The sequence below is a fragment of the Lissotriton vulgaris genome, chromosome 1_1 (genome assembly GCF_964263255.1).
Source record: "Lissotriton vulgaris chromosome 1_1, aLisVul1.2, whole genome shotgun sequence".
Taxonomy (NCBI): Eukaryota; Metazoa; Chordata; class Amphibia; order Caudata; family Salamandridae; genus Lissotriton; species Lissotriton vulgaris.
Window position 1 is genome coordinate 1,486,734,043 of NC_141685.1, and position 26,999 is coordinate 1,486,761,041.

Genomic DNA, 26,999 nt, shown 5'->3' on the forward strand with positions numbered 1-26,999 from the left:
TGGCTTGCTCACGGCAGTGACCACAGTAGCACTACCCAGGCCAAGTTCCTCCTCCACAGTAACAATCAGCTCAACAAAAGCCCCAACTGCTGAAGTCAAATATGACATAATGGACAATGGATTCCTCGGAATACCCCTGTTCATCGAGCTCTTGGATGCAGAGTCAGCTTTATGGTTTACCATAGCTGTACCTCACAGAAGATTCCACTGGATCAAGAACCTGTGCCTGACCTCCAAGTCCACTAAATAGCCAAGACTAAAGCTCCTCCCCCAAGTAGCAGCAGACAAAAGCCCAATAAGATGGTAAAATTCTAAAGATCACTCACCCCGCCAAAACAGATTGCGGTAACAAAGCGAAAGAGAGGGGACCAGCCCAGCCTGCTCCAGGCGCAGGCGGGCCAGTTCTTGGCCCGGTCTTTGCCCTGCACGTGTCCTGCACAGCAGGGGCTTACGGCGTCTTATATGCATCTTAGGGTCCAGTAGCCGCCTCCCGGCTTAAGTGGTCAGCACAGTGCCCCAGGGTAGGGACATCTTATGGATTTTGGGGGCCCTGGGCCAAATGTATTTTTGGGGACCCTGTGCGGAACAGCTCTGAATTATTGATCCACTTTCGGGTCTTTCATGCTGACTTTGGCTAGGTCACTGATAGTGAACAGGTGAAGCTCGTCCTAATTCTAAAATTGTTACATCTAATATTCAGGGATAGTGACATGTGTTTTCAATTTTGTAACACTAATATTACTCCAAATCATCTATTTGACACCCTCCCATTTTTATATGTGAGGTCCTGTTTTGTACTAAAAGAAACTATTTCTTTATGTTACATGAAATATAAACACAACATTTCTCTGCAGAATGTCTGTTATAGACTCACACGGCACTCACATTAAAAATTAAAGGGAAACCGTATTTTTGACAATATATTTAAGAAATATTCAAGGTTATCAGTGTAAGACTCCTTTGAGAACAGAGCTGGCTCTATCAGGGGCAGCCCACGTTGCCTATGCATTAAAACGTCTCAGCCCCAGGGAACCCTGGGAGATGTAGTCCTACCCATTAGCCTAGTCCAATTTTGTGTATTGCGCTGCGGGGGGTTGCGGCCCCTTAAATGCACCTCAGGGGTCACCTCCCAGACTGAAGTGGTCAGCACAGAGCCCCAGGGAACCTCGAAGATCTATTTCTCTCTCTGGCCTGGTCCAATTTTGTGTCCCTCAATGTGGGGCCTTGCGGCACCATAAATGTGCTTTAGGGATTCAGTAGTTTCCTCCCAGCTGAAGTGGTCAGCAGAGAACCCCAGGGAAGCATGGGAGATTTAGTCCTGCCCCTGGCCCAATTTCGTATCATGTTGGAGTTATTATTGTTACTTGATATCAAAATGTGGGAAAAGGGCGTTCAGTAAGTAAGAATAATTCCAAACATCGTATGAGTTATGAGGTTGACATCATGCATGCTTGATTCTGTTGAGAGTAGGGTACAAACAAAGAATGCTTGTACCAAAAGATAGAGGTTAAAAAGGAACTTATGAGGAGAAGAGAGAGACAGGGTGGGGAAGATGGAGAAGGAGGTTTAAACGGTAACACAATTGAGTGTCGGTCGGACCAATATGTTATGATATGGCTAATATGGTACACATATCCCATTTGGAAGTTCAAGATTTGTGTCAATCGGTCGTGACCCAAGGGGTAGCCAAGTTGCTACCAATTTAGCTCGACTGATTGCGAACATGACTACTTGCGACGTGCCGGCAACAGCAGCACGCTTGTGTGTGGAAGTTCCGTGTGTTCAGTCCCTGATTGGGTAAAACATCAACACCTCAGAGACACTGACTTTAAATTGGTTTAACAGATTTTGGTGGGACTATTGAGAGGTAACTGTAGCCCACAAACAAGACCTGCCAAGTCAAGTATTATGGACTGACCCACAAGTCACAGCTTACAAGAAAGCTGCTTCACCTTGCCATGTTTGAGCCTGTGATTAAGCCTGGAACAGGGGCGGATTGACAAGGCGGGCATTCGGGCATGGGCCGAAGGGCCGGTGCCTCAGTGCCCTCTGTGGGCCGTTTTTTTCCTCCCCTGTCCCAGTCCACAGAGAGTGGACTAGGAAAGGGGAGAAAAAAAAACGGCCACAGAGTGCACTAAGACAGAGACTGAGAAAATGAAAGCAGCCTCGCTGTGCGGCCAGACAGCGATTGTCAGCTGTGAGCTCTCCTTCACCCCTACCCTGCCAAGCAATCAAGCTGAGGCTGGGCTGGGGAGGGGTGATTGTTTGCAATAATCGGCCTCCCTGGGGGGCAATAATCGGCCTCCCTGGGGGCCAGGTGTTTCTCAGGCCTTTGAGCCATTTGCACCTCGGCCCCCTGGCGCCCATGCAGCCCACATGGGCGTCCGCAGAAATTTTTCCAGGGGGGGGCAACATTCTAACTTCGTCACTCGCCTTCCAGAGGGGGCAAAATTGTTACTTCATCACTCGCCTTCAAGGCAAGTTAAAGGTAGACGGCCCATTGTCATTCTTTATGTGGTGATCAGCAGCAGACAGAATGACAATGGGCCTGTCCACAGTCTGCTCGAGGTCGGGGAGGGGCTGCTGCAGCCTCTAGAGATCAAAGAGAACTGCGAGAGGCCCCAAGTGAGAGATCATTTAAGCTCCTGGGGCTTCTCGCAGGGGAACAGCCTGCTGTAATCATGAACATTAAGGATAAAAGGAAAGGGACCGGCGATCCAGGGGGGGGCAAGCGCACCCCCTTGCCCTCCCCTGCGGACGCCCATGGCAGCCCAGAAACGGTGTTAGTCTTAACACCTCGCCCACAGCCCTTCACATTCAGGGCATAGTGGGCGAGGAAGAATGGTTCTTGCTGTGGGGGCCTGGTGATGTTTGGAATTTTTTTGTTTTATTTATTTATGCGATTTTATATAGCGCGGACTTTACCCGAAGGTGTCTGAGCGCTTCACACTAGGAACAGCAATAATACATGAGGAGAAAAATATAAGTGGACAAATTACAAAAGCAAACGTTAGGTTAAATGAATCAAAAGTGACAATAGTGAGCAACCAAAATAAAAGAGTAGCAAACGATACATTACAGGAGGAAAAAGTGATATGTGTGCAGGTTACAAAAGCGTACAAAATACAAGTAGAGGTATAATACTGCAATTAATGGCAGACACTCCAGCACAAGAACAAACGTTACGTAGGCAATGGTGGCACTTGTGCAAGTATCTAAAGCAAACAAAAGTGAGAGGTAACAAACAGTGTGTTACAAGAGAAAAGTGACGTGTGCAAGTTACAAAAGGGTACCATAGACAGGTACAAGGGTAATACTACAGTAAATGGTAAATACTCAAACTGCCAGAACACACTGGGAAGGCACTTCCCATGCACCAGCTTCACCTCAGCCTCCCCCCTGGCTACCTGGCTACCTTGGATGACCCAGAAAGCTGTGTTTTGTGCTCTCCTGCCTGGACATTTTCCCGAGGACTGGAGGGTTGATTAATTTACTAATTGCAGGGGCCTTACCTCTGTTCATGTGCTCCTAAACTGAAGGTCTGGGGAGGGCTAAGTAGGTTAGTAATAACAGGGCTTTGCCGCTTTTCAGGTGCTCCTGTGCTGGAGGGCTGGAATAATTTTGTGACAAAAAGGGGCCTTGCTATTTTTTTTATAGTTGCTCAGCATGTAGGCCATTGTCACCTTGGCCCTGTGTCCTGTGCAATAACAGAATCCTCCCACTTTCATTCCTTGTCTGTGCAAATGGTGTTTCATGAAAGGGCACGCCCCTTGAATGTGGGCCACGCCCCTTAAATATGGGCCATGCCTCTTGAATGTGGGCCACTTTTTTCGTCACTGCCCGGGCCGAATTGTGATCCCAATCCGACCCTGGCCTGGGACCTCCATCCCTCTGTGTAGTGAACCACCTTAACCCGCCTTAAAGTGATCCCTGTATTGTTTATCCTTCTTTATGTACCCTATTGTAGCATTATGGCCTGCTGGTGAGGGTTATATCAATCCTACTAAGTCCTGTAACGTGGGAGACGGACTTAAACAACAAGGTGTAGCACAAGACCAAAGGGCTAGAATGCTATTAGTACAATTTATCCAGTGAGGGTAGAATGTTCCAAATGAAAAAGCAAGAAAGATTGGAATGTTGGAAAAAGCCTATACCAACCATTTTTGGCCCCAAAACCCTCCAGTGTTTTAATATAGCCTAATAGTTCACTGCCAATGGCTATACCATTCGTTAAAGGCCGTAGCAAGGTTCTATATTGAGCAAGAGGGCCTTTGATAACCTGTGTATCCCACGGCATAAGGTAATAAGTCTATTATAACATTCCACCACTGAGGGTAGAAGGTTCTTTATTAAAAAGGCAGATGGCCTATACCAGCCATTATTAGCCATGAGCCACTTGATTGTCTTCAGTGGAGCTCTTAATATTGCAGTGTTCAAATATGTTATGGTGTGAATAAATTACTTCTCTTTCCTAAAGAAAACACAGGGCTGGACATTTGCTTATTGAGCCTATTATTCTATTGCAGGAGTCCTGCGTTTCTACTCTCCACACTACCTCACTATGAAAACCTTGGCTTCTCGTCCTCACTACTCCAAGAGTAAAGTGCAGTAGGGTAATTCTGCCCAGTTTGTAGTTCCATGGTAGGACCGACAGGAGGCACCAGTTTTAACTGACCTCCACCACCACGGTTGGGGCTCAGTGACCCTCTGCTTGCCCTGTGGCTGCCAAATGGATTTTCACAATCCCTACTCTAATATATGCTGGAGGTAAAGTGAAAGACCAGTGTTATGCAAGCGCCTATGAATCTGGTTTGGAATGGTGCACAGAATTACTACTTTGAGCCAAAGCATGCTGCTACGTACATTCTATATTCACGCTCCAATCAATTCTGCAAAACATTTCATGAAGAAAAGAAACAGATGCCCATCCGAGTTTATTATTTTATTACATAAATTTAGCTTTGTGAAAGACATGTTTGGTCAAGCTATCTTTCATAGCCAAGAATATTCCAAATGCATAAAAGTGCATTTAGCTGCCATATTCACAGGAGTTCAATGAAATATATTTAGAAAAGATGGAAAAACAACATGTTTGAAGGCCCAGTTTGATAATCCACAGCTCATTTTGTATTTTTTTTACAATTAAAAATGATGCAGTCATACGGTGCTTTTAGTGGCTAGTCTGTGAAAATACTTTATTTCAAATTCATTTTTTAGATCTGGTATTAGGCAAGACTATATATATATTCTTGTCTTCGTTGCCTTACTTCTTTTTGAATTACATCACTCTGCTGTTTCACGACAAAGGAGTAGGTATACACAGGGACTACTATGACAATGTATGACTGTTGAAACGCCCAAAAATGTGTGCTTTTACAGCTAGATTCATCAAAGTGAAATCGGCTTTCAAAGGGCCAGATTCTGACAATCTGGCCCATTGCGAGCGCGATTTTTGCATTTGGGATTCATCATCCCAAATGCAAAAATCGCAATTATAGAATTAACAAATTTGCGAGGAATTGCATTTAAGAAATCTCGATTTGAGATTCCTTAAATGCAATTCATGAAACATTAAAAAATTGCGAATTCGCAATTTTGGGCCGCTATTTACCGCAAAGTCAAACCTCGTGGTAAATAGCGGAAACTTAGAAAAAAGCACTTACGTGCATTTTTCTAAGTTGTATGTTACACACACACATGTCCTTGGGACATGTGTGTGCGTAACACCAGCATCCAATATCATTTCAGGGGTGCAACAGGATGTCCTCTGGACACCCCTGCACCCTTGAAATCGTAAACTCAACATGCGAATCGCTAATAGCGATTCGCACATTAATAAGTCTTCTCATTCATTCCTATGGGCCTTTAGGCCCATAGGAATGAATGGGGAGTTATTCCTTATTTGCGATTAGCAATTAGCTAATCGCAAATAAGGAGGCTGTAGAAATCGCAATAATTATTGCGATTTCTACATGAATCCCGTATTGCGAGTCTGTAATAGCGATTCCTTAATAATCGCTATTACAGACTCGCAAAACATGCCGATGATGAATCTATATTATAGTCTTTTTTTTTGTTTACATCAGCGAGGGCTCAACTGCACCCTCAACAATAACGTTTTACTAAAACGATGCCAAATAAAACAAGCATCGACAAAGCTGCAGCCAACGACAGACATGTCGACCTTGCCAATGCGTGCGTTTTTAGTTTCCTTGCACGGTGCTCTGGTTAGTCCAGAGACTCGCATCCGAAGATTTTATTAGAATTCATGTCAGATTAGCTCTCTGCTTCATTTTTAACATTCTTCTGAATTGCAGTTAAAAAATAAAACACTGTACAGTGAAAATGTCCAAGGAGGTTGTAAAGACCTGTAACTTCTGGTGGAACAGTTATCTTGTGCTACATTACTCTGCAACAATCAAGGAGAACCCGCCTGAAGGTACATGCGCCATAATTGGACTGATCTCATGCCCCAACAGCTGTTTCCACTCTTGAAATAGAAGGAATAATATACATGCGAGGAACTAAATGACAGACGTTTTTGAAACAGATTAGACATGATTTTCTTGCCTGTGTTTTCCTTTACAACGAGATGATTAAAGCAGGTCATTTAGGGTAAGTAACATTTTAGGTTCCGCAACAAATGTACAAGGTTGCCTTTTGAATTAGTGATAGGACAGGGAGATAACGTAAAAGATTCTCTGCATTAGCGGTATAAGACTCCATTGAGTAGTATTTAGTAGGTCAGCTGTACTACATACTTTTGCACATACTGCATTTTACACATGAAATAAATAGATTGCACCACTATGGCTTTTCATATTGAGAGGTTACATTTTAAAATATTAAACATTACCAGTCTTCTTAAAAAAATAATCTATATCATATAATTACGTTTTTCGTTATGTACTCTTTAAAACACTATAGATTTTTGTTTAAATTATATACAAATATATTAAGTCTTATATTATGGCTGCCTTTACTATATACCCTGTGCATACATCCAACATACTTCAAAGTATTTCGAATACTCCACTATTGCGCTAGAAACACTGAAAGTAGTTGGTTTCAGTTGGGGAGTTATTTTTGCTCCCATTCTCTACATACGCAGATGATGGGTGAACCAACAACTGAAAGTTGTATATTTTTATTGGTTATACTAGTCTCTGGTTCACACGCTTAAACTGTGGTCCAAGGCAGACCTCACTTGTTAGCTGTAACTGGGAGGGACCTTGCCGCTTTATTCGCAAAAAGGAACACCCAGCACACTTCCATGTTATCTGACGAGTACAGTGCAAGATGTAAGTAATGTTTTCCTGTTTGGTGACACAATGCATAAAATGTTTGAGGCAGATAATTTAAGATATTGAGTTTGTACCAGGAAATTGTTTGCTGTCTAAAGCCGAACAAAAAGTTGTTGTATGGCATAATAGGCTCTGTCAAAGCACAGCATGTGCAAAAGCTAGCTAAACTGAAAGGTGCAGTTGATATGATACTCTTTTTTGGGTTCCGAGAACCTGGTTCAAAAAAGCAAAAATACCATCTGAAACCAACAGGTGCTGTTAGACATCTGTAACCAGTTCCAAGACGCAACTGGATTCCTCTATTATTTTCTCCATAGCAAATCCATGCTGTACAATACTCTAATGCTTCACACTCCATCCAGTGGAAAGCATTTGAAACTGCTCCACTGGAATTTCCAGCTGGACAGTGTTGCATTTAATCGATGCACAAGGACAGTGGGATCCCCGGCAATACTGAAGAGCTACAGTGCAGTGTGGATGGCTGTGGTACGCTACCCAAATGTCAACGACAATAGGTCAGGCGTAAGTAGTCCATTCACCCAGGCTTTACTTTTCAATCTGGTACATGTCATTTTGTTTGTCTTATAACATACATCCAGGAGACCGGTGTCAAAATTCAGAGGACCAACTAGGACTTGATGGGCTACATGACATCGGATGTGCCTTTGGACTACCATAATGTTAATAATGGCCAGTCAAAAGCAACATCAGCAAGGACGTTATTGACCCTTAAAGCAAGAAATGTGGCGCTTTTTCCTGGGAGAAAGACGAAAAATGCCCTTTTCCTAAAGTGACACAAATCCTTGCTCCGCCCCGCTCGTCATCATTCTTGAACTCTGTGCATGTTAAAGCAGGCGCACGAGACCAAAATGCCTTTATAAAATGTAAAGATAAAGCCAGGTCAGGACACTGGATGTGTCTTGTGCATTAATAATACTATGCACTCTCAGTTTAGATCCATCTGAAACTGATCAGGTGTTAAAACAGAAGTAGAATACGGTCAATGACCGAGGACGAAGAAGCAGATTTTTAAACTTAATATACTTTTTGAAAGAATATTAGGATTTCGAAAAAAAAATATTAAAGAGGACAAAGATGAGAAAGGTAGATTGTAACACTAGTCCTCGTTCGGAAACGGAACCTACAAACCAAATTGACCATTGGCACTGATAACCAGCATTGCTGTTAACAACCCAAAGGTACTTAATTGTCGATCCTGGAAGGGTGAAAGGCCGGTCATCCTGCCAGATTTGCCGCTGCAGATCTCCCTGAGCTATCTTGCCAGGATAGAGAACAACAAGGAAAGTATTTGGTTCAGAAACTGACCGATTTATTTTTGGGGTCGTTCAGTAGTGGTGCAGTTTTAATTCTGTCCTCTGAAGAAGCTAGGTCATCATTGCCTTAATACTTTTTGCAGTAGGAGCGGGTCCTTGTAGATTTTTTCTACACAGCCAGACTTTACAAGTGGTGAAAAACCTATGCAGTGCAAAAAAATTTTTTAAGGCTAAATATGTCAAAACGACGACGGCACAAATCATTTATGATGGGCAAAAATTATGGCACAAAGCCTTTGGGCCTAATCATCATTTTGACAAATTTGAAAGCTTGTCTGTAACTGTGAAGCATCTTATCATTAACACCATGCCAAGTGCCCCAGAAAATCCCATTGCGAACACCTTTGTAGTTTTCTTGGTAGTATTTGCCATTGAGGTTGGCAGACATGCACGCGTCGAACCACCAGCCCGAGCTGTAGTAGGCCCCGCAGTTTCCTGAAGGATATCTGTCATTGTCCCTGTCTGGGGTTGTGAAAAACCTTTGATCGTGGTTGAATTTTTTGTTGAAATGCAGGGCATCCCCAGCTGTACCAGAGTACCCACTAACAGAAAGGCGGTATTTCAGGTATTCATTGGCAACGTAAAACTGTTCGTATTTCGCATATTCTCTTGTGCTGTTGAAATCTTCCAGCTCAATTCTCAGCATCATGTCCGCGCTCTTGCTCAAGAGGTGAATTTTATCATTGCCCAACCAAAACTCATTGCTGAGGTTTCCAAAGCCAACTTTGTACTCATTCCAGCTTCTGTTGAAATGTGTGCTTCCGTCCTGGCGCGTCTGTATCACCGTCCAACCTCCACCCATCGATTCCATGTCACAATAGACTGCAAATGTCTTGTTTTTCGGATCAGGGGTCACCCTGTAGATTCCATTCACCCTTCTTCCTGCCTTGAAGTAATCGGAGCAGTCTCGATTCAGAAGTTGAAAACCTGAATAAAAACGCAAATAGGACAAGTATATCAAAATTATGTATCTGGAAAAATGTAAAAACACATTTTATTCCTGCTATAGAGCTGGACTGGAGACTTATCGTGAACTTGATTAGTAGAATAATATTGTTAATGGATAACGACCATGTATTTGTTTTTACTTTCACGTCTCTCTTTTTTTAAACAATTTTTATTTTACATTTGACATTTGTATGCAACAATACTACAACATATACTAAAAAGTGCAGTTTGAGAATCAGGGCCTGAGTTTGTATTATCATTCTGCAGGAATATCGAGTGCAGAATATCAATTGCCACAGTATTGTTCAGTTAAATATGTACAGATACATAAAGACTTATTATTCATAACTCTGCACCCATAACAATAAATATCTTAAAGGTACGTCAATATCAAGGTACTATTAGGAAATCTACACCTGCCCATAAACACTTACCTTGACAATATAGGGGTAGTTGATATTTTCATTCGATATTCCGGCAGGACAATACTTTGTCACTCGTTATTGTGATATACAACCATAAGGATACTCATGGCAAGGGTGATTCACAGGGCTCATATGCTTAGATAAGCCTGACTAGGTTCTCAATAGAATGGAATGTAACTCTGAGCAATTGCTAGTGGCTGAGACCTAAGCAAGCCTTCCACCTATACCATGTTTCGGAATCTAGGTTCCCCCTTACGATACATTTTAAATCAAATCAGACTCTAGAACTGTTTCCATTTCCTATTGACCCGTCAAGTCTACTGAAGTCTCAGTTGCTGTTGTGAGTCATTCCTATATTGAGTGCTGCTGATAGCAGTTTGTCCTAGCCTTGAGGAAGGTTTGCAGTAAGGTCCAACTTTCTTCGAGGTCTGAAGTTGGATCTCCACGTTATTAGGACCAGATTTTGGTGACGTTTTAGGAAGGACACCACAATATGGCTGTGCTGTCACAGTGATCTGGACTGGGACATTTTTACTGGTCAGAACATGATATTTCTTGTTACCATGACCACTGTCATAGAACCCAGAATTCTTCCAGGATTGTGGTGAACCACACTCACTAGAGTACTGCACATTTTTCTTTCAAGGACCACTCAGAATACCGGTCTCATACCCCGAATGGTGAGGTCCCTGGCTTCATACTCCTCTCTCACATGTACATGGGAGCCTCAATCGTCCTCCTTAGTTTGGTTCTGTTAGTGTTAGTGAGTTGGCATTTGTCATAAATTCATCATGGGATTTATTTTTACTTCCGTGTCATTTGAACAGAGATTTGAAACTGAGTGTCAAACTCCATTCGGGAGGGGGCACAAGGCTGTAGTATCCTGGAGTCTCTCCTACTTTGTCTCTGTGGCAAAGCACAATACTTTCTGCACTTGAATCTTAGGGTAGCGAGGGTGAGCAGTCACAGGATTCTGACAGAGATTGTATGTGTGGTGGTGGGTTGGTAAGAGCTCAGATCTCAACTGCCAACTAAGACACAACAACCTAATGTCCAGCTCAGTGCTTGCCTTCAAATAAAAAAAGAAAGTACTTGAAATGCACAACAAATCTAAATAGTACATAACATCAAGAGAGCATAATGCAAGGTTGTAATCAGTTACATCTAACAGTGAAATACTATACCCCCTTCTCCCTGGCATGCGTTTCTTTCCTGCTAATGTTTATTTTCTGGCCCTGCACTTACAGATGCTTTACAGAGTAGGCAACGCTTAGGTCAGACAACTCAAAGCAGTCTCTCCTGTTAGCGGAGCTACTTTGTTCAATGTGTTTTTAATCCTTGATTAAAAAGTCTTAAGTGGCACTGCAGTTTTACCTCTGTCCGTCACTTTCTGTTCTGTATGCAGGTTAATCCCTGCATTTGCCTGCTGTTGGCTGTGTTGCAGTTCAGATTGTACAGTGGGCGCAGGGTGTGCTACCCTTACACCGAGCCGCAGCAGCTTTGTCTGGGTCAAATTCATGGAGCAGACTCGCTGGGCAGGACTGAGCTGTCACACCAATATTCGGCAGAAGTGAACCTCATGGCTGGCTGCATAAAGATGACTGGATGTAACTATTGTGACCTCCCGGCGGATTTTCTATTCACCAAGGTGTCTGTCATAGTGGCAACCTCTAGGCTGATCCTGCTGCCCCATTTCAGCAGTGCCACAGCTTTTGATTTCTCAATCGGAAGCAGCATTGCCAATGTCTCAAGCCCTCGGCGGGCTGCCAGGAAAGACAGGAATCTTTGTGCTGTAACATTTGTGATTCCGGGGTGCCTTTGCGGCATGGGTAACTCTTGGATTGTTGTCTTTGTTTGTCCGCTTCCTTTTGGTACTCCACATACCAAGAAACGCATACCAGAGACACACTGGCTCTCTCCTCATGGACAGTCTGTCCTCTTGCAGTGACAGGCACAGTCCTCCTCTCTCTTAGGAAGGCTTCCAGTAGACTTCAGGTGATGTCACCTCATCTCCAGGAGATTGTCTAAGAGGAAGATCCCAGTCCTGGTTACAGGGCCAGACTGGGAACGCAAACTGGCCCTGGCAGTTAAGTTAGACTGGCCGTGTCAGGGGGGGGGGGGGGGGGCAGGGGGTTTGGGGGTGGATTTGTGCGTGGAATACACTGCCGCTGCTATTGTTACAAGGGGCAGATATTGCAGCTATACTGTAAAACAGCCCCGGTAACAAAAATAGCCGCCATGGGATCCAAACCCAGCCCCTACCCTGGTGGCCCACCGGGGATATGCCAGTGCCAGCTACAGCCAGTTTGGCCCTGCCTGGTTACACAGCAGCTCTTAGATTACTCTCCATAGCATTCCTTTCCTTCGTCAAGAAGAATGTAGGACTGAGTCAAAGTGCATTAATGTGGATCCTCTTTCTATACTCATTTTGCAGACAATGGATGTGGATCCATTGTCTTTAGGAATGGTACAGGTTTGTTCTCTTTCAGATGTTGTTTCTGTGGCTTATCTATAGACACATCCTTTATGCAAGTGATGGCTCACATAGCAGGTCGAAACAGGGCTTGCTTCAAGTAGCAGTGCCCAAAACAGGTGCACAGTGAAGTATGAGTTCACTGCATCTGGCAATGAACAACATTACTGAAGCAGTAATCGGAGAAAGACAAAATGGCTGCCCCTATCTGGAAACTTCCTCACATGGAGCAGCAGACACTGCAACCTTTCCACTCGTCCCTACAATCCACCACTGCTCACAAATAACTGATCAGCAGTTGTTTTAAAATAGGGACTTGGGGGGGCGGAGCCAGACCGGCGGCCAAGATGGTCGCCCGGGCTCCCGGCTCCGTCGGCCTTCCTCCCCCGCCGCCTGATCCCATCGACTATCCTGCACAGCTCCGGTGCTCCCGAACATTGGAAGGGGTGATGTGTAGCTGTGTCCGACTCCGAGGGATTTTCGTGCCCCGAAGCCGGAGATATGGACCCTCGTAAGTTATGGCCTGCACGAGACCCGAAGCCGGGACCCCGCGTGATGCCCAGGCCGACCGAGAGTTCAACAACAACGGCCGCACGGACCCGGAAGGTAACGGTCGACCGCCATGGAGGTCAGCCCGCCCCCGAGAGCGTGCCTCTAGCGCTCGTCTCGTGGAGCCTGGAGGACGAGGAATACGCCATCCGTCTACGCTGATCATGTTCCCTCCCACCCGATTGCTAATGGATGACAACGGGAACCTAAAAGCTGCTATTTGCTTCCCTACCGGAACTTTGTTTGGCCAGCGTGACGCTGTTTACATCCGCACCCCAGTTGATCGGAGCCGGTTGCAGCACAAAGTTATCGCGGCGCTTTCTCTGACTAAGGGGGCTCGTATGTGATCATCAGCGGGGAAGTAGGGATGGCACTCATACGGTGTGCAAATGTGGAGGAATTGATTATGCTGTGCCTTTCCCTAAATTGAGGGCTGGCGGCTCTGGTGCTTGTCTGAGCGGCGCTCATGCTGGGAGTCTCCTTTGGGAGTGGCGCCTCAATAAGACAGACCTGAATATGGCGGTGGCAGTGCGCACAGAAGATCGTAGGGAGGAGATCGGATACCCCCTGTATGCTGGTATGGCGGAAACTGGTATGGATCGTTATGGGGGGGATCCGGGTACTCGTGGAATGGAAAGAGAGCCCGATGCCGGTATCGTCTTTGAGAGACTTTGTTTGTGTGGCCCCTGTTATACCTTACCGTGCAGACACTGCTGTGGGGAGCCGAGGTGACTCTATCGATGGCTGAGAGGTGAATGTTTGTACGTGGGGGACTCCCTGTTTGCTCCTAGTGGATTGCCACATGGACACCTGGTTTCATGGATACATGGTCTATTTGGAGAAACCACCAGATGTGTTTTTTATCGCTCTCCCTCTCGCGCTCCTTCCCCGGCAGCGTGTCGCGCTATGGGACCCAGACACTGCGTAATGACTATTCTTTTTGAGCTACACTTTGTTCTCCTGACAGTGAACGACCAAATGGCGGCGGATGGCTTTTGAGTGTGCAGTATCCTGAGGCACTGCAAGATTTCCGACTTCTCTCCAGACCGGCCTGCTTTTCACTATGGTACTTTGATTGCCTGATTCTGCACCACAGTGACTGGGACATGTTTTCTGATTAGGGCTGAGTGGGTCTACGTGAATCAATGGTACTTTGGTCTCCTTTGTAGCAACACGGGGTGACTTTCATCTTAGCCGGGTAACTTGAGGAGCTGAGCTGTGACTGCTATCCTGATTATGTTGGTGTCTTTGATGCTTTGTTGCCAACTCCGGTGTCATTGAAATGCCACGAGGCGGTGGGGGTGGGGGGGGTGGGCGCCTGTACTGGGGACCCTCCATGTTTTCTTTCCTCCTATCGTGGGGTTCTAGTTAACTTCTTTCCTTTCCCCTTTTTTTCTACTCTTGTGTGGATTATTGTCTCTTTCTCCTTTCTATTTCTCTTCCTTCTATATTTCGGGTTTTAGACACTGGGCGACAGGCACGCTGCTAGGGGGGGTAGGCTGTAGCCGTATGCAGGGGTGCAGGGTGGGGGGATGGGGGAGGGGTATTTTTGTTTTTTTCCTTTTCTGTTTCTATGGCCTTCCTTTCTTTTTGTAATACTTGGCTTTTCTTCACTTTCTTCTTTTTCTTCTCCTTTTCCCGGGAACTGATTAGAGGTAACTCTCCGTGCGTTTTACTAGCTCAAATAATAAGGGTGGATGTCTTTTCAATGCTTTGCGGTACAGCGGGCAACCACTGTTTAGGTGAGGGAAATGTAATGTTTATCGTATATCCTGACTATGTGCATTGGCGCCAATACCTTGCCTACGGTGGTCCTGACTGTGAATATCCTGATTTACGTGAAACCCTTGATTTATTATGGTTTAATTGTGCGGCATCAGATCCTGCTCTTTCTTTCATTTAAAAAAAAAGAAACCTTCTTTAATCCTGTTGCCAATGTGGTAATATGCTTTCCTAAGTTACAGCATAGATTTTGGGAGGCGAACTCTTGCACTGCTTCTGGCTTACATTGTTCGATTTGACCACCTCTGTCCTGATGGCCGACCGTGATGGTTGGTAGGCTTGTGACTGTAACTGATTTACGTAACAATAAAGGTTTACCAAAAAAAAAAAAAAAAAAGGGACTTGGTTGAATTTCTAAAGGGAGCCCGGTCTCTGTTCTCCTCACTGCAGAGTTTGAGTCTCTACGTTCCAGCCACAAGAACACAGGCAATACTCTTCTACTGTCTGAGGATGCTATCCTCATCCTCCATATTGTGGGGGTTTCACATAACAGCAGAACTTTACACTAGAGGGGTCAGTAAACTGGGAAATCACTGACACAGAGAGAAAGGTCTTGTCTCACTATAAATTCCCAAAACTTGGTATGCAGTCACCACCACCTTGTGATGTATCTATGGAAGGGACAGTACTCCACTGCCTAGTATATGTGCATGACTAGTGTGTCCCTCCTGGCAACAATACAAGACAAGTCCAGGGCATCACTTGTCAGGGATCAGCTGAGACTATGTGGACACTCAAGATTAATGTAACGTGAGGTCCAAAGTCATGTTCAGGGTACCAGTTTCACATGCACAACTTGGGATTCGCTGCAGAGCAACGTGCCCCATTACCACGTAGATGAAATCCCCATGCAAACACTGAGCAGGAAGCTTTTTAATCTTTTTATTTTTTTATTTTTACAGGAGCAGTCAACTGATAAAATCTGACTACAGATGAAACAATCCAGTATGTTCCATTTAGGATCTGAATGTGGGCTGTGTTGCGTATGAATTCATGAAAATTGTGTTAAATTGGCCCTGGCACGCTAAAAAAAGTTGCCCACATTAGCAGGATGTTTTCCTAATTTCACTTAGATAAAAAAAATGTGTGGATTAGTTCACACCACTGAACCACAAATGAATGCAAGTGAGACCACTTCTGCTCAGGCCCCCTGTCCCTGCTCAATCGGCATACATTAATGGGCCGGACCAGCGAGAGAAAAGGAGTAAACATCTTCCCATCTGGCTCCAGAAAGGCCTCTCAGGCACTCATTGGGCCACTGGCAGCATCCAAACAGGCAGCACAGACAGTCCCCAGGCTGCCCAAAAAACGGCCCACAGCTGGAACTCGGCTAGAATAGCTCAGATAGGATCTTGGTGTCCATGATACACCTGTTGTGTTTAAACACTATTGCCGTCTGCTTGAAGGCAATCTCCGGAGTTCATTGCCCACCCCACAAGTATGGGTTGAGCTGAAAGCAAAGATACATTCTGCGGGAATTTTACAGCATTTGATGACCCAAAGTATGTGAGCACAATGGTGATCAGCAGCTTCCTCCCTCTGTCTCCTCCTCCTGCTGCAGTCAGGCAAATATGCCCCGTGTTAATATCTGCAATCTGTTGCTTCTTCAGAATTTTACAGAACTTAGAAAGGTTCTAATTAATGGGAGTAACATAACAAAGCCTTGCAATTGGCTGAGTCAATATGGGCATTCAGCAGAGAGTGACAATGTGGATTGCAAATGAGACACAAGTCCATTGCCTTTTAAACATGCCCTTCTCATAATGCAAACAATCTACTTCTAGACAGCTGTATGTTGCTCGTTAGCATGTTTTGCGTTTTTATAAATACAATGTAATAAAATACAGATCAGATACAAGAATTTCGGGAACATCAGACAAAATTAAATGTTGGTTTCGGCGCTCTCTTTCCTTCAGTACTAGATCACTTTCACGCCATTTACTTCATTTTACACCCTTTTGTGGCCTCGTATGGTGCCATACTAAGGCGGCTGCCTACAGTCACCTTAAAGTAGCGCCAGCCCAGACGTGATCGGGAACGTTACGATAGGGCTTTGCACGTTATTTGTCTTTTCTAAGCGACTTAGATGTACTTCAGAATTTTCTAATTTTGAAGCACTCCTACTGAGTCACCATGACTTGTAATCTTTTGTTAAATAGGGAAATGATTACGTCCTCTGGATCCGTTCGTACATTTATTTGAAATGTGCACAATTTATGTTTGAGCAGGAAACATAAATGGCCACTGTACTCGAACTTGTCTCCTAGAGTGACGCTGCAGGAAAGGAGATAGTGTGTTTGTATTTGCAGTTACGCAACTTGGCGGTATGCTGAGGAAAGAACGTACAATACAACACATCCGAATTTCCTCTTTCGAAAACCTGGCCACTGGAAAGTATGTATGCACTCACGGGTGTGCCCAGCCCTAAGTATCCCGTGCTCAAACGAGACAGGTCGCCCTCCGCGCTAGAGTTCCCACGGGAAACACTACCAGTGCCACCGATTGTTAGAAGAATGTGCAGCATGTTTAACGGTGCTCGTATCGACTGTAGGAAATACCTGAAGTAAGTGTCAGAGGACGTCATGAAAAGACTACTCTTTTGGAAAAATATTGAACTACTTGATGACCGCGGACTGCCTCCTTCATCGAAGGGTGAACAGGCTGAGCTCCAGGCATCTTGTCAAACGAACAACAAGCTGAACCAGCATTGTAGGCCCTCCAGATGCGAGAGGCCAGCGACCCTGGAAGATGGCCAACCAGGAGTGATGCGTGAAATACTTCCATTTCAGATCGCTGTAAGACTCTCCTGGGACAGACGGCCTGCTTACCTCAGCAGCTGCTGCACTCTTGAACGAGCCGGAGCCTGGAATGCGGACCCCGTGTCCGTGTCCTGCACCATCTCTGGAGTCACATAGGCTGGGGCCTTGTTAAGGGCACAGTGGCACATGACTTTCTGATATAAAGGAGTGGTGGTCAGTGTGTCATGGGCCTACTACAGGGAAGGAAGTGACCTTCCTGGTCAAATACAGCAATAACATAGTTTTCCTGACAATCAGTGACCCAGAGAGAAATAATGCGCCTCTCCTGCACAATTTTCGATGAAGGGTAAATGTTCAGTTCGAATGCAGCGTCGGATTGGTAACACAGGCAATGCCCGAAGGGCCGGTAGCCGAGTGCCAGCTGTGGGATGTTTTTTGGGCAGCCTGGGGACTGTCTGTGCTGATTGGATGCTGCCAGTGGCCCAGTGAGTGCCTGAGAGGCCTTTCTGGAGGCAGATGGGTGGATGTGTCCATCCTTTTCTCTCGCTGGTCCGGGCCATTAATTTATGCTGATTGGGCTGGGGGCCTGAGCAGAAGTGGTCTCACTTGCATTCATGTGTGGTTCAGTGGTGTGAACTAATCCATGCATTTTTTTTTATCTAAGTGAAATTAAGAAAACTTCCTGCTAATGTGGGCCACTATTTTAGCGTGCCAGGGCCGATTTTTGATCCCAATCCAACCCTGTTCAAATGCCTGCCTTACACATGTTTAGGCCCTTGGCTGATGGACGCCATCTCCTCACTGGGCAGAAGCCATTTACATCATATGGGTATTTTTTACGCCTCTGACTACATTTCGGTACCGATCAACTTGTCAGAGCCTAATGGCGGTACTTCGACCAGAAACCACTTGACTCGCTAAACTTTATATAGGACATGGTACTCTTCGGGGTCGGACATACTTGGTGGGCAAACTGGCAGGTCTGTATGTAGACTAGAAGTGGGCGAGCCAGAGAATTCGTAGGAAAAAGAGCCGAGTCTGGGGTGCGGCTTGACTCTCAGAGCCGAAGTAGGACCCTAGTCTGGAGGATAAAAAGATCGGGATGTGTGGCCCATTTTTGCTTCTGTAAACAGTTTTTCTAGCCTGTTTAGCGACTAGATAAAATGCCTCTTAAATACTGAGATCAACACAGAGCTTTGCTATAGCACCTCTAACAATCCCTAAACCACCTGCCTACAGTGTAACGGTTTCAGAGCAACACTTAGTCAAGGCACCGAGTCTGTAAGTGCACCCCTCCTCCTTGCATGCAGTTCTTAACAATCCAGTGTTTTCGCTCCTCCCTCCTCTTAAAGTCTCATATATTGTGCTGGCTTAAACATTGCGCAGCCAAGGAACCGCGATCCTGCCACAGTCCTGTAAGTTTGCTCATGACACTCAGTCCCACCACCTCCAGCCTGCCTCGCCGTATGCTGTGCTGCTCTGCGCATCACACACAGATACGGAAAGGGACATCAACCGTACAGCACCCTTCGACCCTTATACTTAGAATGACATGCCACTGTGACAACGTCATGATCGCTTTGGCCTTAAGCACCCCTTGCAAAACTATGCCAGATCTCAAGGACAATTCGGCCAGGGCAGAGCACCTCGAGCGTGCAGTTCCACGCTTCTTCATGCATGCTAGTCATAAGTAACCCTTGTCATGGTGTCCTGTTTCTGTGAAGGTCTCGGCGTGTGTCCGAAGGGCAGAGGTCGTCAGACCGGCGCCTCCATGGGCGTAGGAAATATGGGGGACGCAGGGGATATATCCCCCCAGTTTTTGGAGTGGAGGGACATGGGGGACAAAATAATTTCCCCTATCCCTTTTGTGATTCGCAGGGACATTAGCGCTCGAAAGCGCTACATATAATGGCCTTGCACTTGACTTGTGATCTGCCTCCAGTTACCTGTGATCAGGTGTGCAACGCCCATTCGGCTTAAAGAGCTTTAGCATCCCTCCGTCCTGTGTGGCAGCCAGGGCTGCTGCAGCTTGAGCTGCTGTGGGCAGCGTCTGGAGTCCTATCTTCGCTACATCCGAATTTTTGAAAGACCACTTCCATCCCTCTGGAACTGGTTAATGAGGCTGTTTGCATTGTTCATTGATTTCAGTACCCCCTGGGAACCCCCTCTGCCTGTTCCCTATTCCTTACATTTGTATTTTACTTTTACTGCCACAGTGGGAAAAGGCATTTAGTGAAAAGGCATCTCACGAGTAGGGATGCCACCTTTCCAAAATAAAATTACCAGCCATTTGTTGTTCTTTAAAGAGTCTGCAAAGGCTTCACCCTGAAACTAGATAGGGCTGTAAATAACATGGTATGTATTCCTTTGTAACATGGCCTTTCTGTCTGTTTCATTTTGTTTAAACTTAAATTGTAATGATTAGTCATGAATTATTAATGCACCCCCTAAACACATTTAAAAGTGCTTTCTATTTGTGTTTGCTTTTTGAAGTATGCACAGATAAGTGCTAACAATACCTGCTTCAGGTGATTTTGCTTATCTTTGTACAGACTGGGACCTCAAAATACCAGTGGTGCAGGTAGAAATCCGATCAACTGGCAACCCTGATCAGGAGACTGAAAGTTTGTTGCAGGATCAGCACATTATTTATTTTCTCCACTGTTCATCCCTGATTGATGGCATAAAAGCAATAGTTTAACATATCTGAAAGGCTACACCAGCTGTCAATACAATGCTGAGTTACTCTGGGTGTCTGGTTATACATCCTGCACTCGAACAACTCACTCCTCATTCTCACCACTCACCCTTCATTCTCATCACTCACCCTTCACTTTCACCCTGCACTCAACAGCGATCACACTGCTCACCATGCACTCACGCCATTCACTCTCCTCCAACCCTGAACTAACATGAGTACACCGCTCACTCTGCACACACAAAACACTCCACTCACTTGTCACTTTCACAGCTCACCCTACACTCACAGCGATCACACTGCGCTCGTGCTATTACCCTACACTCACACCGTTCATCCTCCTCTGACTCTGCGCTCACACGAGCACACCGTTCACCTTGCACTCACAGCGACCACACTTCACCTTTTCCCTCGCCCTGAACTCCCGCTGTTCTCCCTCCACTTGCCCTGCAGTCACGTCAGCACACTGCTCACCCTGCACTCACAGTGATCACACAACTCACACCACTCACGTTGCACTTACACAAGCACACTGCTCACCCTGCACTAATGTGACACTTCACTCACCTGCCACTCTCACTACTCACTTTGCATTCTCACTCAAACAAGCATATTTCTCACCATGCATTAATTCCTTCCACTCTATACTTTCACCTGCACCCAAACACCCAAACTCGAATGTGACATCACTCACCCTGCAGTCACTCCTCTCACCCTACCCTCAAACTGTCACAATGCTCAGTGTGCACTCATGTAGGCAATCCTGTCACTCACACTGTTCATCCCTGACTCACATCTTCACTCACATGGGCACACACTCATCCTGCACTCATACCATACAAACAAGCACAGTACTCTCCCTGGAGTCACACCACTCACCCTGCACTTCCTCCTCTCACCCTGCACTCACATTGTCAAACCTCTCAGCCTGCATTCATATAGGTACTCTGTTCACCCTGCTTGCACACAGAGACAATAGTCTGCCGGAACTCAGAGATACATCAACACGTGGCACTAACTCTTCTCACCATGCACTCACCAGTCACTCTCACAGATCACCCTTCACTCTTGCCGGTTATCCTGCACCACACACAGACACACCACTCGCCCTGCATTCATACCATTCACGCCAAGCCTGCACTTACACCATTCACACCACCCTGTACATTCTCCTCTCACTCTGTACACACTCCTCTCACCCGACACTCACATGGGCCCTCCTCTCACATTGCATTCATGCAGCTCAGCTGACGCTCTCATCTGCACATTTTTCACCCTACACTCGCACCACTCATGCTGCATTCACTATCACTATTCACCATCACCCAGCACTTACATGAGCACAACTCTTACTCTACACATATACAAAATATACAACGTTCTTGAATCTACACATATTTCTGCGCAAGCACCCACAGAATACCTGCTCTTCCTTTGGTACAAGATGCCTACTTAATTGCATCTTCAACAGCGGGGCTGGTGCAAGAGTGAACGAGAATGTGGGATGGCACATGGAGGGAGACTGGGACTGAGGCTTTGGGATATGGTGCTGGATTGAGGATTGCGTGACACCTTCAGATATTCCGGGCTTTCCATTCACCACAATAAATTATTCTGGGACACATAGTTTTTTTACATTGCAAGTTGGGTCTCAAAAACCCAAAAATGTAAAGTGTTACTGGTGACATATATGGTTGCAGAGAAGTCAAGCATTTCACAAGGTCAGTTGGATGCTGTCATATTACATGTTAGAACGTGGATAAGTTCATTCACAATACTGTAACTGCTTGTTCCACTCATGAAACCAAATATAAGCCCCACACAGCTATTTTAAGGAAGTGCACTTTTCATTCACATCATACTTGTAACTAAAACTGACAAGGCAATACATTGTTATTTTTGAATAGCATATAGATAATATGTTTTTATTAGGTTTCATTAAAACGCAAGGCAGGTATAGAAGAAGCAGCAGGGCAAGCTTTTCTAACCCAATAAAAGCAAATTGACTAATGGAAGTGTGAGTGGCAGTATGACTGTGTGAGTGTGACAGAGTACAAAGCTACAAAAGAGTGCAAGAGATATAGTGAGAATGTGTGTGAGAGAATGTGCATGTGTATGTTTATTATGTGTGCAAGTGTGATGCTGTTCTGGCGTACTGGAGGTTATTTGTGCCTTATGAACAAGGGCACCAACAGCATATGGAAGGGATGTGTTACCTATGGCAAACTGCAGACCCTGACATGCTTCTATGAAGATACCAGCATTGGCTGTGGGGAGTCGTGCTGTCCAACTGAGAAAGCCACTAGCCCAGTCACACCCAGTGGCAGAGACACAGAACATGTGCCACAACACCTGGCCGAAGGCCCTGGTATGATGCACTTAATTCTTAGCATATGGTGGATTAATAGCAAAATGTTGGAACTGATATTTAAGGTAACTCTTGTCATAATTTCCTGTTCTCATTGTATAGGGGGTGTCAATGTCAAAATGCTGACCCTTGTATACCGGAATGAATTTTTAGAGGTACCCATGACTATGGCTGAAGAATCCATGGTAAATTTCTGGCACTGTCATATTGAATGTACTCCTTGGCATAAGGGGCTCACCCATGAATAAATAAGGACCTTGGTATAGTGGAAGTCATTACTGACTGAAGACATTTGGAAAAAAACAGATCTACTCCTAGGAAAAAACAGGATTTCCTGGTGCACCATGAAAGTGATGGAATATTTAATGTATGCCCTATAAGGGTCTGCAGCATTTTAGAAATGTGATCCAAAAAGGTTTTTAACATTCTCAGAGTAAAAGTCTACACTCCCTTAAATCATCTACAAGAAATCTGTTAAATTATTTTGCTTGCTGAAATTTGGGGGAAGTATTACACCCTACCACTTACATTGATCTTCTTCTCCTATAATGGTTAATGCTTTAGCTCTGACCCCATTACTGGACATACTTGTCCTGCCCCATTGCTGTGAGCAAGACTGGCTTTAGGGGAGTGTGACTGGTGCAGCCGAACCTGGCATTGACTTTGGTGGGGAGCACTTTGTTTAAAAAAAAATTTTGGTTTAAAAGAACATGAACTTACCATTGTGCATCCTTCAGTTTTCAGGCAACAATAAACATGACAGGATCACTTTGGTGTTTAATGTTCCTACTTGTGAGAGTTTGGAATTTTTTCTAGTGGAGGTTTTGGCTTATCGTGCAGCAGCGCAGAGGGTTAATGTGCCTGCTGCAAAGATTGTGTGAGTGAACTATGAGCAGCACTATAAAAAAAAGCCTGTTTTTCTCAAATATTTCACCTCAAAACTATGTGATTATATTAGTTCAACTGGTGTACGGTCTCACGCAATAGGTGATTTGTATAGGGTTACTAGAAAGTCCACAAGGTGGTCCCTGTCCCCCCCAGAAATGAAGTGGCTCCCACATCCCAGGGCGCCTCTCATCAGTGAACCCCTGTGTGCCCCACCCTCGTGAGTGCTTCTGAGGTGCAGCACTCCTTTAGTTCCTATTCCACTTCTCCATTAGCCTGTGCAGGGTGGCACGCGGGAATGGGCAGGGGAAGGAGGGTTGCGGTTAACCCTGTAATACACCGTTCAGCCATCAATACACAGTCAAACTCCATGCAGCACATTGCTTCAGCTCCTGGTAGTTTTCTGCAGGGTGAATGCCAGTGGCCAGTGTATTGCATGCCTGTCCCGAATGCCGAAGAGAGACGGTGTAACTGGTCTGCAAGCAAAAAGGCAGGGTGAGCACAAGCGGTGTGGACTTCTTCACTGGGAGCAGGCCAGGTTCGTTTGGGCTCGAGGTTCCAACAGCAGGACCTCGAAATGAGCCAGAGCGAGGCGTCTGGCTCGATCGAGCTTTCACTTGCTCGCCCACCTGTAATAATGGGTGTTTTTTGACTGTTTGTGGGCTTGTTTAAAGCTTGGTGGCCCGGCGTTTACGGAATGATTTTCCCATATTACCACGAACATCGCCTGCAGCAAGAACAAATTAATGCGCTCTCCTACACCTTGCAAAGCTTGCCTGTATAAGTTCCAAACTGTTCTGGTTTGCAAATGTGGGCCATGTTTTTGCTGTCTGATTCAGTAATGGGGCCCACTTTTATTGCGATGCCAAGCCCTATTTTCTGTCCCAGTCTGACCTTGGTAACGCGGTTACTGGGAGAAAGGGGTCCTTTGATAAACAAGGGTCCATACTGTTTGAATGTGGGTCATTTGAAAGTCAGGCGTTGCAGCAGTGAATTACACTAGGTTAGTTAATACACAGACACCATTCCTTTTACGTCTTGGATGTTCTTGCTCTGCCCATTCTGGGCTGTGAAATTAGTCATGTGCTTTCAAAAACAGAACCCACACCATGCTTCAAGTCCAATCAGCCATACACCTGCAGGTTACCCAAGCGGAAGGTTTCGGCTTTGGCCCGGTTTCCCCAGTGCGTGTGTAAACCGTAACATAATCTTGGCTGAGTATGCTGAAATATTAGGCGTTCATAACAGTGCTGGGAGACGCAAAGGGCGTGTTTTCCCTTGTTAATATCCACTGCTAGAAGTTATGAACACTAGACGTGCTTCCTCTCTCCATTGCTCAATCTTTGTCCTCTCTCTTTCTGTCACTCGTTCTCTTCATCCTCTAGCTGCCTACGTCGCTCCATCACACTCTAAAGCCCCCCACTCGTACTTAATTCCTTTTGTCTCACTTTCTTTCTTCCTTTCCCTGTCTTCCCTTCCTTTGCTCTTCCTGTCCGTCTTTCTCTCCATCTTTTCTTCCCTATTTCCACTTTTTCTCCCCCTTCTTGATTACTCCTTTTCTTGCTTTCGCTTTACCTCTCTACTTTTAATCTTTCTCTTTCAATCTATGTCTCTTGCTTTCACTCCTTTCCCTCGCCCCCTCTGTTTTGCCCCTGTCCCTATCCCCGTAACATCGACAGTTTATGTGCAGAAATAGGTTATATAATCTGCCTAAATCGTGTAGGAGCTACACGAAAGGGCACACAGCAAGCAGCTGAGATCATGGTCACATCACTTCCAGACCGAGGTCTGCGGGCATCCATCACCACTGATGCAAATCGCCATTGTAGCTGCTGCACTAATGATGTCTACATCCCTGATATAATAGAATTAATATTTTAATATTTCAGAACCCAGGTCATCTTGGTTTCGTGCGCCTTCAGTCATATGTGTTATTATGAGGTATTGCAGTATTTACATACCACGTCCTCTACATATAAGATCCAGTGTTAAGTCTGTAAACAGTATTATGTCACTTTCTAGCTGATTTGGCCTGGTCACTCACTACCTTGACTGGCCATTACCTTGTCTAAGCAGAGTAACTATCCTAACTTCAGTCGAGCAATGTGAGTCCTTAAGCCGTCCAATGAGGTAGTGGTAGGATGGATTTGGTGGCCAGTTGGTGGGATGGTGTGAGGTAGTGGGAGTGTATCCCAAAGCTTTCCCATGCCCAGGGCTAGTATTGCTGTTTACTGTGGGTAATCACTTTCCATTTTCATGTTTAAAACGTACTATTCCAAGAAGTCAAAAGCATGTACGAGATGTCAATTGGTTAACAAAGGAGTAAGTCTACTTACTTGGGTTGGGTTCCAGTGCAGGGCAGCTGGACGAGCACTTGGTGTCCAGGCTGGTCAGCACGTAGGTCAAGTTTTCCACCTTGCTGTCCACGTAGTTCTCCAGGCTGTTGATGCTGATGGGGCTCAGCCTCTGCACGCTCTCCTGCAGCACGCTGATCTGACTGCGCGCGTTCTTCAGGCTGGCTGACATCTTGTTCATCTTGGACTGCAGCTCTTGGATTTTGTTGTCTCTGGCCTGGCCGCTCTCCGTGGGCTCCTCCGCCTCGGGCACCTGCAGCTCGTTGCTCGCTTTGCCTTGCGTTTCATCCGCCTGCAGCTTGCAGTCTTGGCACGTCTTTTTCATCTGGTTTACGGTCTCCTTGAGGCTCTGCACCTCTTTGAGCGTCTTCTCCAGGAGCTGGAACTGCTTGGGCAGCTGCAGTGACAAGGGAGGCAGGGTCACCTGGTAGGGACATTCCTCTCCTTCACATTTGCCGCTGCTCCTCAACTTCAGCGGGCAGGCGGTCACGGCACTGTCTTCCTTGCTCCCACCTTCTCCATCTTGTGCTTGCGCAGCTGAAAACACGACCAAAAGAACAGCAAAGAAGAGCGCGCAAGTTACAGTCTTCATCTTGTAGATAAAATAAGTCGACAGGGAAAGGAGCCAAGCCGCGAGAGCCTTTATAGAAGCCGGGCCAGAAAGCCTTCCCTGTTCTCGAGCATGGGCGGGAGGGAGTTTTTATATCGCAGTAGCTTTCGGAGGAAATGTTGTGAGCTCTGAGAGTTTGCCAGCCGTGTGACGCAGCATCTGTTCCGTCAGACGGGAAAAAGGAAATACGACAATTGAGGTCTAATTTCCAGAAATCGTTCATTCATGACACATGCGTTTTTTTTTTACAATTTTGAAATACCTATAGTTTCTCTTTGTAATTTATTTAACTCGGAGACATTTTAAAGCATGGGCTAAGTATTCAATAATGCAGGTCCTCGATCTTCCAAAGGGGCCCTCGAAAAGTGAACTTTTTCTCTCGCTTCTATTTCCCTATCACAACCTAACGTTAGGGTGGGCCACTGGCATGGGTGCAAATTCAGGACGGTAAGGTTAAAAATTCAGGACAGAGGGTCAAAATTCAGGACAAAAATTCAGGGCAGAAGGTCA

At 45.6% G+C, this 26,999-nt stretch overlaps 2 protein-coding genes across 3 annotated transcripts in view; one reads left to right on the top strand and one right to left on the bottom strand.

The window, feature by feature from the left end:
• CCDC146 (coiled-coil domain containing 146) overlaps nt 1-26,999 on the top strand; it is a 1,211,813-nt gene that overhangs the window by 309,692 nt on the left and 875,122 nt on the right. The window lies entirely within an intron of this gene.
• On the bottom strand, nt 4,928-26,615 carry FGL2 (fibrinogen like 2). The gene is made up of 2 exons (XM_086967353.1): nt 25,862-26,615; nt 4,928-9,565 (listed from the first exon to the last, which is right to left on the bottom strand). Exons 1-2 carry the CDS (start codon nt 26,469-26,471, stop codon nt 8,859-8,861), a joined length of 1,317 nt encoding a protein of 438 aa, XP_086823479.1. The 5' UTR covers nt 26,472-26,615; the 3' UTR covers nt 4,928-8,858.